This window comes from Perca fluviatilis, chromosome 24, assembly GCF_010015445.1.
Source record: "Perca fluviatilis chromosome 24, GENO_Pfluv_1.0, whole genome shotgun sequence".
NCBI classification, from domain to species: domain Eukaryota; kingdom Metazoa; phylum Chordata; class Actinopteri; order Perciformes; family Percidae; genus Perca; species Perca fluviatilis.
This window is the reverse complement of record NC_053135.1, coordinates 17110887-17126244: the sequence shown is the minus strand read 5'-3', so window position 1 is coordinate 17126244 and position 15358 is coordinate 17110887. Positions and strand designations below refer to the sequence as shown.

General features: G+C 41.7%; 1 protein-coding gene across 1 annotated transcript; it reads right to left on the bottom strand.

Moving 5' to 3' along the window:
• Positions 1-1338: 1338 nt before the first annotated feature.
• LOC120554254 (oocyte zinc finger protein XlCOF8.4-like) lies at positions 1339-12829 on the bottom strand. The gene is made up of 3 exons (XM_039793038.1): positions 12677-12829; positions 12460-12531; positions 1339-2664 (listed from the first exon to the last, which is right to left on the bottom strand). Exons 2-3 carry the CDS (start codon positions 12497-12499, stop codon positions 1763-1765), a joined length of 942 nt encoding a protein of 313 aa, XP_039648972.1. The 5' UTR covers positions 12500-12531; positions 12677-12829; the 3' UTR covers positions 1339-1762.
• Positions 12830-15358: the final 2529 nt, after the last annotated feature.

The following is a 15358-nucleotide window of genomic DNA, read 5'->3' as shown; positions in this document are numbered from 1 at the left end:
GGGACACACTCACCCGACACCAACTTGAGAAACGTAATACGTCTTGATAACAGCAGGCGGCGCTACTCTGTATTGTCGCCCAAGAAACGAAAACCGGAAATTGCGCAACATCTTCTTCTTCTTTGGGAATTGACGGCAGCCGGTGACGGAACATCCCTCCTTTAGCTGGTATGTTTCCGGTTTTCTCCTGCACTGGTTCGCTAGTGAAGTACGCGGCGCAACCAATGGGCGCTACTCTGTGTTGTTGCCTAAGAACTTAAAACCGGCCGCTGATAGGATGAACGAGTCACGTGAATTTGTTTTCTCCGGAAATTCAAAGCCAGACTGTCATGGCGTTCAGAATACGATCTCATCTTGTACTAAAATAGTTCACTGAAACGTGTTTCTGAAAACATTTTAAGCGAGAAATAGGCCATGCAGTTGCTGAATCTGTCTTCATTTCAGATCGACAAAGGTCAGTTTAAAAGATTTCCATCAGATTTTGAGAGGCTCTAGTCACCTCATTCCGCTCGCCATTTCCGGGTGAGTCCCGACTGCCCTGCCGTCGACCGAACATGTCAGGTCGGCCAAAATGAACGCCGACAGTCCCCCAGACTGACGACGGCACAGGACACACCGAACAGATTTGAGTCACTGACCTCGCCAGACTGTCCCACGGCCGATAATCGGCCTGGTGTGTCAGCGCCCTAAGACGAGATGATGACGAGACTGCGCCAATGTCCAAAAACGCGGACTAAGACTTAATTAACATGCATTATTGTTGATGAAAAAAGACGACACTAAGACGTTTTGCATAAAATAAAAACTAAGATAAAACCTCTCTTCATTTTTGTCTACAATTGTCTCTACATTTTCATCACGAGATAGAATATTCAGCGGTTATTAGGGTTGGTTACCGAGACCCGGTGCCTTAACGACCGCTATCTAACGGACCGAATAACCACGCGGATTTCGGTGCCACTTAAATGCCTGCGCTTCTCTCTGATACTCCTAAACGGACGTTAGAGGCAACCTAAACCTTGCTGCACGGGACACTAGTTAACACTACACTTGGAAGCAGGTAACGTTAGCCTACCGTTAGCTAGCAGCTGACTTAAACACTGTTAAAAAAACTGACAGCTAAACGGTGTAAAAGTTTGTCTGCATTTCACTGTAGAGGATTCCAACACTGAGATGTACGACAGTCTAAAAAAAGACTAAAATGCTTTGACTAAAACTTGACTAAGATATACTGAGTTTTCTTTTGACTAAAGCTAGACTAAAATGACGAGACTTTTAGTCGACTAAAACTTGACTAACAAAATAAAGATATGTGAATGACTAAATATGCCTAAAACTAACACGGACATTTGGCACAAGACTAAGACTAAATTAAAAATAGGTGACAAAATTAACACCACGCCCGATTAAAACCCGACATTTTAATAAGTTGGCTGTAAAAGTTTTAAACTCAGTCGAGAATTTTTGACTGTTCAGATGCGATCTTGAGTGTAACATTTCATGGACTTTCAATTATTTCATTATCTATTACTATTTATACATGTGTATTTATAGTTCAATATCCAAATATCATGAATTAAGTTCGAAATGTCATCTTGGTTGTGTGCCATACCCCTCAGACCTCAAACCCCCCAAAAATATACAGACTGGTGCACAGCTGCTTCATTCTGAATGAGTCCTCCAGCCTTCCTTAAGTACAAGGGGCGGAGCCAACCACTAACTATCAAATCAGGATCACCTGAGTAGAGCAGACAGGGAGAAGCTAAACAAGAGGGGAGCTTGTAACACTCGCATGGTGGGTTCTCATGGGTGCCTGTAAGTTTCCACCCAGTATAAAATCTTTGTTACAAATTGAGCAGCTACATTGTTTCTCATCTTTGTGGATTCTCATGTGTTTCTGTAAATTTCCACTATCTGTAAAAGCTTTCTTACAGACTGAGCAGCTAAATGGTTTCTCTCCTGTGTGGATTCTCATGTGTCTCTTTAAATTCCCACTTTCTGTAAAAGCTTTCTTACAGATTGAGCAGCTAAATGGTGTCTCTCCTGTGTGGATTCTCATGTGTATCTGTAAGTTTCCACTCTGTCCAAAAGCTTTCTTACAGACTGAGCAGCTAAATGGTTTCTCGCCTTCATGAGTTCTCATGTGTCTCTTTAGATTTATACTGGTGCCAAATCTTTTCCCACACTCAGAGCACCTAAATGGTTTCTCACCAGTAGTACATCCTGAATCACTAACAGGGAATCTATCATTATTCAGAGAGTTTAAACCTGACTGAGGTTCTCTGGTCTCTTTCCAATCAGCACTGTCATCAGTCTCAGGTTCATCAGTATCTGGTTGTGAAAGTGTATCTGGATCTGATTTCATGGCTGGTTCTGGTCCTCCACACTCCTCTTCATCAGCTTCTGTTTTTATCTCTTCAGTTTGTCTTTGATGAAGCTGTGAGAACATAGGTTTCTCTTCATCATCTTCACTCTTCACAGGGACAGGAGTGAATGGGAATTTGGTGACATCAGCCTCCTCCGGCCCTTGAAGCTGCTCTTCATCCTGACTGATCAGGAGTTCCTCCTGTTCTTCTTTAATGTGTGGGGGCTTTGGGTCCTCCTGGTCCAGACTGGAGCTCCACTCCTGCTGATGTTCTTCACCAACAATCACTTTCTGGACATCTGAAGGTAAAGGTGAAACACAAACTAACAGCTATTAATGTGAATCTTAACGATACTTTTAAAAGTAGCTCTATTCACTCTCATAACAAATACGGGTGTCAGGATTTTCAATTCAATCTTCGATTTAATAACAACAACATGAATGCAATATGAGTTTACAGAGAGTCAGCTGAAGGCACCATGAAGTCCAGTTGGAGCCAACAAGCTTTAAAGGGGAACTATGCAGTTTCTTTTTAGCTTAATTAGCCTTAACAGCTTCGGAGTCATTGGAATGTTTATATGACTTTTTTCGGGTTGAATGGTGGGCGTCTCGCTCCCCCCTGGCGCCTGTGAGCGGAAAAACCACCTTTGCAACTTTGGGCCGGCGAGCCGCTGGCCTCAGCGTCAGGAAGTATCGCGTGATTATTAGTGTCGCAAAGGGGCGGAAATTTTCTGAAACTTTCCATGGAAAGTTTAGCAGGAGAATTTTGGAAACATTCCAATTTGGAAACTTTCATGGGAATTAGCGGGAATAAACGGGAATTAATGGGAATAAACTGGATATTTTTAATATTGCTTTCCATGGAAAGTTTAGCTGGGGAATTTTTGGAAACAATTCGGAAACTTTCATTGGAATTAATGGAAATTATAGGAATTTGGATGGGATGTAGTCCTTGGGCTCAAATGCAGTACTGTCTTCAATCTGTCTTCAATCAGCTTCTATCTGCTGCTGAATGTTGGATTCTAGAAATGATCTGTGCAGTAGCTAGCATGCTCCCTTTGATTTACTATGGTTAAGGTTATATGCGTGCTAAGGTTACCATCAGCGCTGTCTATTGTTTCCAGCCTATCAAGAACAAGTGGGCTATACAATTAACACACATACTAGGTTAATAGCAATGGGTTATGTATTACCCCCCAAAAAATAAAATAAACTCCTGTACTTCAAAAACTAAATGTTGGCAGGTATGTAGTAGCTTAAAACATTTTATAGGTTGTAAAGAACTGAAAATGGTCATTTGTTGAATTTGCAGCATATTTTGCATATTTACTGAAATCAAAAGCTTAAATCAAACATCTTAATAGGGCAAGTTACATGTTAACATAGGACCCCTTCTTTGATATCACCTTTTTTTTGCATCCGTTGAACTTATGAGTTTATGGAGAGTTTCTGCTTGAATTCCTCCCAGAGCTGCTGTTTTGATGCAAACTGCCTCCCACCCTCATACAGGGCTCGAGAGTGCGACCAATTTGGTCGCATTTGCCAAATTTTTTACCAAAATTTGTAAGGGTGCGACTAAGATTTTTCCTAGGTCGCACCGGTGCACCTAACGTGCTCGCATCCGCTGCCTCTCCACTAACGAAGCAATGTTGTTTATATGGATATGGTTTAATGTTGCGTTACATGACCCATTCCTTCTGGAAAGCTGTGCCTGTGTTTGGATTTGGATCTCTCCTCCGTGCAGCCCCGCCCCCATTCACTCACACACCGGCCGGCTCACCTGCAACATTGAGAGAAACAGCGCCGCTGGTCCAAACTCCCGACATTCGTCTACAGTTTTAATTGTTATAACCCAGCTGTATATTGTTAAGTATGAGAGGGAAACCTGTATTGGCAGTGTTACCGCTGGTAACTCTCTATTACTGCAGCCGCCACGGCGAAAAACACACAGGAGTTATTAAATGCAACTTCAGTTGGTTGAGTAATAGCGTGTAAGACGGAGCATGCTGGATCATAGTTCATAAAAATGCAGCGCAGTGACGATACAGACATTTCATAGCCGACACAAGACTGGTGTAACGCCGCTAATGAGTCAGCCGTCACTCTCTGAGTAGCCTAGCATAGCTTCAGTCCATCGCACTCCCCCTGTCTTTCGGTCGTTTTTTTTTTTTTTTTTTTTTTAAAGATTTCAGCCTTTATTTTGATAGGAAAGCTGAAGACATGAAAGGGGAGAGAGAGGGGGGGATGACATGTAGAAAAGGGCCGCAGGTCGGAGTCAAACCTCTATATTTACCAACTGAGCTATCCGGGCGTCCTCTTTCTCTTTTAATCAGTCTGTTATTGTTTTTGAAAGCTTATGAAGGAGCTTTCTCAGATATATATATTTTTTATATAATATATCCTAGGCTATTTATTTTAGATAACTTTCATTTACATGTGTTGCAGCTGTATATTTTCAAACTGGTAAAGGAAACCCTGTCTTTGCATTTTATTTGAGTCACAATCTGTTTTAATAAAAGAGCTTGTGAAAATTGGCTTTGACTTAAAACTGAACATTTAGCCCACTTTGTAAAAAAATACAGAGCTATATATCGTGTATCGCCATTCAGTGTTACGGCGATGCGAGGAAAAATGTGGGTGCACCTAAATTTTGTGCTGGTGCACCTAAATAAAAAAAGTTAGGCGCACCAGTGCAACCAAGGCAAAAAGTTAGTGTGGAGCCCTGTCATAGATCTTTTGCTTGAGGATGCTCCAAAGGTTCTCCATGGACCTTATTCACGGCAGACATTTTTTACTTGTCATAGTAGGAAAAGCACAGCTGAGATTGATAACCTTAACTATGGCGCAATTCCATCAAGTGTCCCAGTAAGCTATTTCAGTGAGTCAGCATTAGGGCTGAACAATGTTTGAAAATAATCTAATTGCGATTTTTTTCAAAAATATTGCAATTCGATATGCAATTATTTTTTAAGCTCTGTCTTCTGTATTATTCAACAAAAACTAGCAATAAATCATTGTATAGTATGAACAACACAAGATTAGATCGATTAAACAAACTGTTCTTTCCTGGAGGCCAGGCCTGTATGTGATGATGAAATTAATTAGGTGATGCATGAATTTATATGAATGACATCTTTTATTTAACTACTTCAATCACAGTAGTATATTGAGCACTAACCAAGCCTGGTGGAAACATTCATATGAAAGTCAGAAACAAATCACACAAACTAAAGTGCAGATTGCAGAAAAATAAAAACAAATATATGGCTTTACCACACTTGGCCACGCTGCTGTGAAAGCTCCCCGAACGTCATTTATCAGAGTCTGGTTGTTACCCCTCTCTGCGGCAGTCTCCTCCACTCCATATCTTTATAACGGAGCTAACCGCTAACCGGAGCTAACCGCTAATCAGAGCTAATCGTTGCTAACCGAGCCTTCAGTTCTGCGTGCCTGTATTCATTAACTGCATGTATGGACTGGAAACCGAATAAAACCCTTACAAGTTTTAAACTACAACTTGTTTGAATGACAGAGATCAGCTCAAGGTACGGCGTAGCGTTAGCGTGCTAAGTTGCTGCTTTCTCTGCGGAGTGCAGACTGATTTGCTCTCGTGAGTCACGTGACCAAATCGCAGCCTTTGCGATTAGGAAATCGTGTTTTAACATATCGTGATATTATCGCAAATGCAATTAATCGTTCAGCCCTAGTCAGCGTGCACAATACCAGGGCCTCTCCTAAGTGGAATGCAGACATCATTAATGGCTTTGAACACACCTGTGCTTTTCCTACTATGACATGTCAACATGTCTGCCGTGAAAAAGGTCTATAGGGTTGAGGTCAGGGGAGGATTGGGGAGTTTCTCTCCTTTTATGCCCATAGCAGCCTATGACACAGAGGTATTCTTTGCAGCACGAGATGGTGCATTGTCATGCATTTTGCTACAGAAGGCACGGTTCTTCTTTTTGTAAAACAAAGAGAAAGTGGTCAGTCAGAAACTCAACACACTTTGCCGAGGTCATTTCCACACCTTCAGGGACCCTAAAGGGGCCTACCAGCTTTCTCCCCATGATTCCGATTCTGATGTTGCAGCCTTATTGGGACATGGTGGCCATCCACCAACCATCCACTACTCCATCCATCTGGACCATCCAGGACTGTTTGAAACAAGACTGTTTGAAAATTAGTCTTCATTTATTTCTGGGCCCACTGCAATCGTTTCTGCTTGTAATGAGAGAAAAACTCATGGTGTGGCCCCAATCCTCCCCTGACCTCAAACCTATTGAGAACCTTTGGAGCATCCTCAAGAAAAAGGTGATATCAAAGAAGGGGGTCCTATGTTAACATGTAACTTGCCCTGTTAAGATGTGTTTGATTGAAATAGCTTTGTGCATAATCATTTGGAACAGTGCATTCTGAGTTTTTTTAATAAAAAAATAAAAAAATTCTGTTTGACTGGGTGGGTTGTACCTATACCCTAACGGTTGGTGACTTTAAAAAAATCATACTGTCATTTGAAACGACTATTTAGGAAAATCAGTATAAATTAAAGCTGCAAGCAGCGATAGACGGGCCCTCGCGCCTCTGCGCACGTCGGGGTTACTGGTGTTCGCAGCTCCTTGCGAGCGTGTTTGCGCGGCACTCATACACTGCAAATCGTCACCAATGAAAAGGGAACTCCCTGCTGAGTTCAATGATACCTCACAAGACTACGTCACAGTTCATTAGCTGTGAAAGGGGGGCGTGACCAAAGTATAGGGGGCGGGCCAAACCATGACCAATAAAAAAGGAAGTCTCTGCTGAGTTCATTGATACCTCACTTAAGACTGTACCTTAAACGGGTCACCATTTATGAAAGGGGGCGTGGCTTAAGCATATGGGGGCGGGCCAAACCATCACCAATGAATAAGGAAGTCTCTGCTGAGTTCAATGACACCTAACACTCTAACACTCTACCTTAAACGGTTCAAATGTTATGAAAGGGGGCGTGGCCTCAGTAAGTGGGCATGGTTAAAGTATAGCGGGCCCCCGCTATAAACTTATTATACATAGTATATTACATATTAGTTTCATGTAAATCAGATGATGTTTGACATCGCATTTCCTGTTACCAACGGGGGGTGCTATGACAAAAGTAAATTTTGGCCTGTAGATGTCTCAGGCCTGGACTCTTGTCAATCGTGAGAAATTTCGGGCAGATACGACAACGTAAACTCAACAACTTCTTTGTTCATCACACTAAAAATGGCCGCCATGCCAAAAATGGCCACCATGCCACACCGTCTGACGAAAAGTTTATCTTTTAATAACTTTTCATCTTCAAGGTGTTTAGATGGTACAGAAAAAATTTGAGGTCCATTAAAATATGTAAATTTTCACCAAAGTTGATGCGGCCGCCAATTTTGGTGAGTTTTTGAATATGTTAAGCACCTCAAAAAGGCAATTAATTTGCCGTAATAATAATTCCTTCAGTTTTCAATAGGGCCTTCGCCGTAAATATAATTTGCATAATCATTTGGAACACAGTGTATATTGTCATGTAGGCCCACTGTGTTACTGCCTCTGCATCATGCAGGCTCTGCCTCCATCCTCTCTGTCTTTTTTGGTTAACACTGAAATAGCTATCATATCTAATGTGATGAAACTCCCATGGAAAGGGGAGTAGGCCTACTGCACTGTAATTCCTGACTGCACTTGAATGCAACTTGATTTTACTGAGAAACAAATGAGACAGAGTGACTTGTTTTGTTGCCTGTCAAACATTCAGCTGGACACAAACACTCCTGTACAGTTCAGTGCTTGCATTTAATTTTTTCTACCCTTTATAATGTTTATAAAACTTTGTGGCAGTGATAGAGGCTGCTGACAGAGTGATGTTGACTGTCAGGACTCTCTCACTGCATCAAAACACACTGGCAAGTCTGAGCGGCGGTTACACGCTTGGCCACCGCAGCGTGACGTCAGGTTGACTCGGTCTCAGCTTTTCGCCGCAGGCTCTCCCCGCGGCTTCCCACGCCACAGTACTACCCCAAAACGCGACCAATTTGGTCGAAGCCTGTAGCCCTGAAATCAATATTCTTTTTTCTTTTTTTTATAAAGGCGGTGATGATGTCAGCAGCGCAGTAGAATAAGTCCGGTGGTGGCCGCTAGAGTCCCGTACAGTAAACGTAAACATCACTGCCTCCGTCGCTGCTACAACAAAGTTTTCAAAAACCACACACAAGCAGTTCAGTGCTTGGGTTGTCTGTGGAGACAGAGTTCCCCCAGATCTCCACTAAGGCTGTGAAAGTCCTGATCCCCTTCCACCTCCACCTACTTGGGTTTTCCGAGCTGACCCTGATTAAAAACAAATACAGATCGAGGCTGCAGGTGGAGGACGACTTGCGTTTATTTCTCTCTCAGTGCAGCCCCGCCTCAAACGCCTCTGCGCATCAAAAGCGCGGCCTCATTGTTCCCGCTGACGGACGCGGCGTCAGCTGATTTTGCCGGGGCTTCAGCCCCGAATGTTTTGAGTGTAGCCCCGAGTGTATTTTGAAAAGTTGACTGACAAATGTGAAACCGGACGTCTGCTTTTGGGCTGGGCAATATATCGACATTATATCGATATCGTGATATGAGACTAGATATCGTCTTAGATTTTGGATATCGTAATATGACATAAGTGTCTTTTACTGGTTTTAAAGGCAGCATTACAGTAAAGTGATGTCATTTTCCAAACCTACCAGACTGTTCTAGCTCTTCTATTATTTGCCTTTTCCTATTCCTATTGACTTCATTCTTGTAATAGCCTATTATAACTTAATTTTTCACAAAATATCACGACTCCTCCAAACCTCAGAGAACACAGATGGGATGAGTTATATGTTGAATGTGCACAAAGTTTTGGACACGAGCACAAATCTTGCTCAAACACATCTAAAATATTACAGTCCAGGGGTTTATTAATAAATTAAAATGAATAATGTATAATTGAGGTGAATAATTGTCATTTGCGGAGATTACTTCACCGACAAAATATGCAAAAAAGGAGGGAAGAGTAAATGATGCCTAGGCTACACGTGTGCTGACTCAGATATAATTAGAAAAGTTGATCTACAGGAGAATAAATAGTTGAAAGCAATGCAGAATGCCTGAGAGCCTTACTGCAACATATTCCATTATGTTTTTATATTTGGATTGTAATCTATGTTTCCTTTTACATAAAGATATTTCCAGCATATTAATTTAGAAAAAGGTTGAAATAGGTGCATACAAATTCACCAGAATGCAGGAAATGAAGTGTTTAATGCTAAAAATGTTCTAGTTGCCAACCACCGTCGTGACACAGGTTATGTAGTAGGGCTGGGCGACATGGAGAAAATCAAATAAAACGATATTTTTGACCAAATACCTCGATATCGATACTGCAATGATAGGTAGTAGTCTTGACTATTGGCGCTTTCGCAAAATATTTACATAATGAGATTTTTGATAAATAATCATCAGTAATGTGGATATAATAACTAAAAGGGTAAAGGCAAATAACAGAACAGTTACAACAGTCTGGTAAGTTCAGAAAACGACATCACTTTACTGTAATGCAACCTTTAAAACCAGGAAAAGACAACACTTATGCCATATTACGATACTACGATATCCAAAATCTAATACGATAAATAGTCTCATATCACAGTATCTATATAATATCGATATATTGCCCAGCTCTATTATGCGGGACCGCGGTTGTTAGGTTTGGTGAATTCGGGTAACGGCCATACAATCCAGGACATGCTGATCTTGATTCATAGTACAGGCCTCAGGAGTTTGTGCAACAGCTACTGTTTGGCAAACAACAATACACAGCCACTTTGTCTCTCTTCTTTTTCTCCTCCGTGGAATAAAGCTCCGGTCAATTGCGGTCGGGTATGATCTATAAACGATGCGACGGAAAACAATAGGCCTCATTATCAAATATGAAGACTGGTAGATTTCTGATTAAATATATAACTATTGACCTCGACAAAACAAATGTGTTTTGAGCTCTGTCTCTGGCTCGATTATCACTCAGTGTTTCCCACACTGGATGCTTAGACACAGTACTCCCCTTTACATGGAGGTTTAATCACATTAGATATGATAGCATTTCAGTGTTGAGGGAAAAAGAGAGGAGGGAGGGAGAGCCTGTAGGAGGCTGTAATACAGTACAGTGACATCGATTCGACGGCATTCTGCTCATTCTTGACAACAGACCGTTGCTATGCATAGCAGAGCGTCGTCATGGACGAAGTGTGGATTTATCAGCTGTGGCAAAAAGTGGAGAAAAGTGGAGCACCCCCTGTCCTCCAATTCAGGCGTTGACAGCAGATCTTTACGGTGGCCGACAGGGGCAAACGCCCTGCAACTTCAGAAAGCAAATTAGAAAACAACTTCATTCATTTGACAACACACGTGCAGCATTCAGCAAACACGCTGCATATACACACAACACAATCAAATACATAAACGCCATGCAAATAAAAAACGATGCAAAAAGAAAAGCACCCCGAAAAAAAAGAGATGCAAAAAGAAAAACAACTTCATTAATTTGACAACACATGCGCAGCATTCAGCAAACGCGCTGCATATACACACAACCAAATACAGAAACGCGCTGCGAATAAAAAACGATGCAAAAAGAAAAGCACACAAACCCCGAAAACAAATGCAACAAAAAAACGCTGCATCCAGATTCCACAACGGAAGTTTTCCAGACCTCTAGAGGGAGCAGCTAAGGGGAACAGCTGGATTTTCGACCCCACGGGGAGAGAGAGAGAGACGTTCAATCTCAGAACAGTGTGCAACGGTGAGATCATAGACTGTAAATATTAAGTCTATGTTTGAGATATGTTTTCTCTCGTTTTGGTGGGTGTGTCTCGGCTCAGGTCGCAGGAGATACTCAATCAGCAGAGACGTCTGTAAACTCGTGGTAATAAAACATTTAAAACTGCATCAGCGTTTAACGTTGACGTTTGTTTAAGCCATATTACATGAGAGGGTTTAATTTCCAGGTCCGAAGGCGCATCACTGAAGTGTAGGCCTCCTCAAGTGTAATATTGTGATTATACAACAAAATAAGTGACCAATCTGTATTCATATTGTGGAGCATTTCGCTCTTGAAATACAAAAAACAGACTCTTTATAATCCCTCCCTGTTTAATAAACCAGCCAATTTATCGTGGGATTTATCAAACTGAATAAATCCCACCCGCACATAGGCTAAACACAAAACTGCTTTGCTTGCTCCATCGTGTTGTAACTAAGACATCTGCTGAAAAGGTTATTGTATTCATCAGCATGATTGCCGTACTGTTTAGTTAAAAAACATCCAAAACACCAAAGGAAGAAGAGCGAACCAGACGCGAGCTTTTATTTTGAAAAGTGGAAGCTCGAGCACGGCACCAGCCGGGAGAGCATGAGACGGGAGCATAGACTGTATGTTACTAATATATTATATTATGTTATTAATAATAATAATAATAAGAATAATAAGACTTTAATATACAGTCTATGGACAGGAGGGCATGAGACAGGAGTTCTCTTTTTACTATGCAGCCATACCCGACTCTAATAAAAAGGCAGAGTGCTCTCTCCCCGTGGAGTCGAAAATCCAGCTGTTCCCCTTAGCTGTTCCCTCTAGAGGTCTGGAGAACTTCCGTTGTGGAATCTGGATGCAGTGTTTTTTTGTTGCATTTGTTTTCGAGGTTTGTGTGCTTTTCTTTTTGCATCGTTTTTTTATTCACATCGCGTTTATGTATTTGATTGTGTTGTGTGTATATGCAGCATGTTTGCTGCACGTGCTGTCAAATTAATGAAGTTGTTTTCTTAATTTGCTTGTTTTGTCTATTTGCATGTGTTTTCTGAAGTTGCAGGGCGTTTGCCCCTGTCGGCCACCATAGATCTTACTTATTAATGTACTTTTTCAGTTATGACTGACTTTCAAATTAGATAATAATAAAAGTTATATGGCATTATAAACCAGAGCCAGCTCATATAACAATGAATCTCCCCCAACAGGGTAACGTTAACGTTAAGTAAGAAGAAATAGAAGAAGAATATAGAACATTGTAAACGTCTCCCACCTCTCCACTGGCCAGCTGACAGTTTCCTCTCAGAGTCCATGTTGAAGTGTCTCTCCTCAACTTCTCCCCGAGCTGCATTTGAGGAAAAACACGGAGCTCACAACATATCCGATAACACACGTTAGCAGGAGCTAGCTGCGGCTAACGTTAGCTTAGCGCGCGGACTCCCTGCAACAACAGCAGTAAACGCGTTTCCGGTCGGAGAAAGAAAACAGACCTGCTCTTTGTAGCTCCGTTTCAGGTTTTAAAACCTCATGCAGCAGTTTGGGATGTTTCTCTCTGGAAGGACACCAAACACTGGCGCCTTTTACTCCGCCGTCCTCAACACGAGCTAAAATGCAAACTCTAGGCTCGTTCGAGATGAACTGCGCCGGTGTCAGTACCCGATCCGTTCCACCGGCACGATCCGTTCTGCGCATGTGCAAGATGACACGTATGCCATGACGTAGGCGCAGATGATAATGCTGCGTTCATTCCACCACCACCTCGGAATAACGGCACCGCTTCCACCTACACAATCCGTTCTGCGCATGCGCAAGATGTTCACACGCTAGCCTCCAGCTAACGTTAGTTAGCTAATAGCTAATTCGGCGGACCGCTAGGTGATTTTAGCGGTCTGCCGTTAGCCTCCACCGGGAAGCTAACGTTAGTTTAGCTAACAGTTAATTCGGCGGACCGCTAGGTGATTATAGCGGTCTGCCGTTAGCCTCCACCGGGAAGCTAACGTTAGTTTAGCTAACGGTTAATTCGGCTAACCGCTAGCTGATTGCAGCGGTCTGCCGTTAGCCTCCACAGTTAAGCTAACGTTAGTTTAGCTAACAGCTAATTCGGCTAACCGCTAGCTGAGACAGCATGTAAACTTTAAAAGACCCTCAAAATAAAACTTGAAAATAAACGTTAACATATATAACAGCTGTTACGTCAGTTCTACTTGTGCTCGTTTAAAATCCAATCACTCAATACTTGTCTTTATTGTTATTACTGTAAAGTCTTAATTTAGCTGTAGCCTGCTTCTCCCATTATGTTTGACTTAATGTTATTTTAGACTGAATCTAGCTGTCCGTTCTGCCTACACGATCCGTTCTGCGCATGCGTTATTATAAACTGAATCTAGCTGTCGGCTAGCGGTTAGCCGAATTAGCTGTTAGCTATCCCGGTGGAGGCTAGCGTGGAACGGATCGGGTACTGACAGACAGCCACCGACCATGTGAATGCTGCTAGTCAGAAACAACGTAACCAGTGGGGCGGTGCCTGTTATTCCGAGGTGGCATGAACGCAGCATTATCATCTGCGCCTACGTCATGGCATACGTGTCATCTTGCACATGCTTAGAACGGATCGTGCCGGTGGAACGGATCGGGTACTGACAGTTGGACAGTTTTCCAGCTGATTCCAGCAGCCTTCAGGCTGAACAGGAAGTGACACAAACACTGGTCCGTTCGGGGTCCGATTCCGATTTAATAAAATGTTATCAGACCCATATATCAGCTCCTACACAGTCTCCAGTTGGTTTTATTATGACAGAGTAGCTGTCAAAATGCTCTACATGCGATCTGTTGCTGATTTTAATTAACAACAGACTGTAGATGATCAGTAATCTGAACAGATTTAGTCTCTCTGACTTCTAAACATCACTATCAGCCACACAACATGTGTTCTGTACAGAATAAGCTTTTAAATCAGACAAATCGCAGTTAAAATCCCTCCAATTCAAAATCAATAAAAAGTTTATATAAAACGTCATCATGTTGAAGGTAAAACCCCCACAGGATTCGTCTGAAGTGCCAAACGCGTCCCTTGTTGATGCTATAGAAAAGCTCACCTCCAGAATTGACCGCTTCGGTGACCAGCTGAGAGAAAACTCTGTCATGGTGGCTAATACCAGTTACCAGACTTGTGGAGCTGAATGCCACTGAGATTAAAGAGTGCAAGGTCAAGATTCAAGCGATAGAAAAAGAAATGCCCCATCTCGTAAAGGATAACGAGGAGCTGAAAGATAAGGTCACGGAGGCGGAGTGTTAAAAGAGACGCTGGAACCTTAAAATACATGGTTTGAAAGAAAAAGTTGACGAAAACACCCGAGATGTTGTCAAGAGTATCCTGTCTAAGTTAGCGCCGCAGTGGGACACATCGATGGATTCGGTAGTTGATACTGTGCACACATCAATGGTATCCGGGTTGTTTAGACAGCGCTTTGGTCAAAGGCATGTCATAAATCTCTCAATCTAACAGATTGACATTTATACCTCAGCTCAGCCTTCATATTGATAGGTTCTGTCCTAACCGAAATTTCTTTTTCTGTAGAAATATCTGTTCAGTTAAAAGGGCATTATTACATTAGTGAGTTCTCAGTTAATACTCACTAAAGAAGGGAGGTAAAAATGAAGAAAAAAAAAAAAAAAAATCCTTAATGTTAGCTTGTTAATTCAACATCAGGGTTTTCTTTAAAGCTTTAGAAAAAGAAAAAAGAAAAAGTCACGTTTTTAAACAAAGGAAACTTCAAATAAGCCTTTAAAGTCTGTTCACTTTAGATCCTTAATTTTAAAAAAAGGGTTGTTTTATAATTATTCTGATCACATAATAATGATCGATAGGGGCCTTGCAAATCTGTTTACCTCAAGAAATCTAAACCCTTTCTTTACTTCTATTTCTTAATCTCTTTTTTATGTTTTCTCATAACCAGATGTTTTCTTATGTTTCACTTAATACTAGGGGTCTAAGAGATTTTGTTAAAAGGAAATCAGTATTCCTTTTTTGTAAAAATGAAAGGGCACAATGCTTTTTTCTCCAAGAAACTCACTCTCTTGATATTGATGAAAAGTTTTGGTCAAACCAATGGGGAGATAAAATACTTTTCTCTCATGGTTCTAATAGGTCAGCAGGCGTTGCTATACTTTTA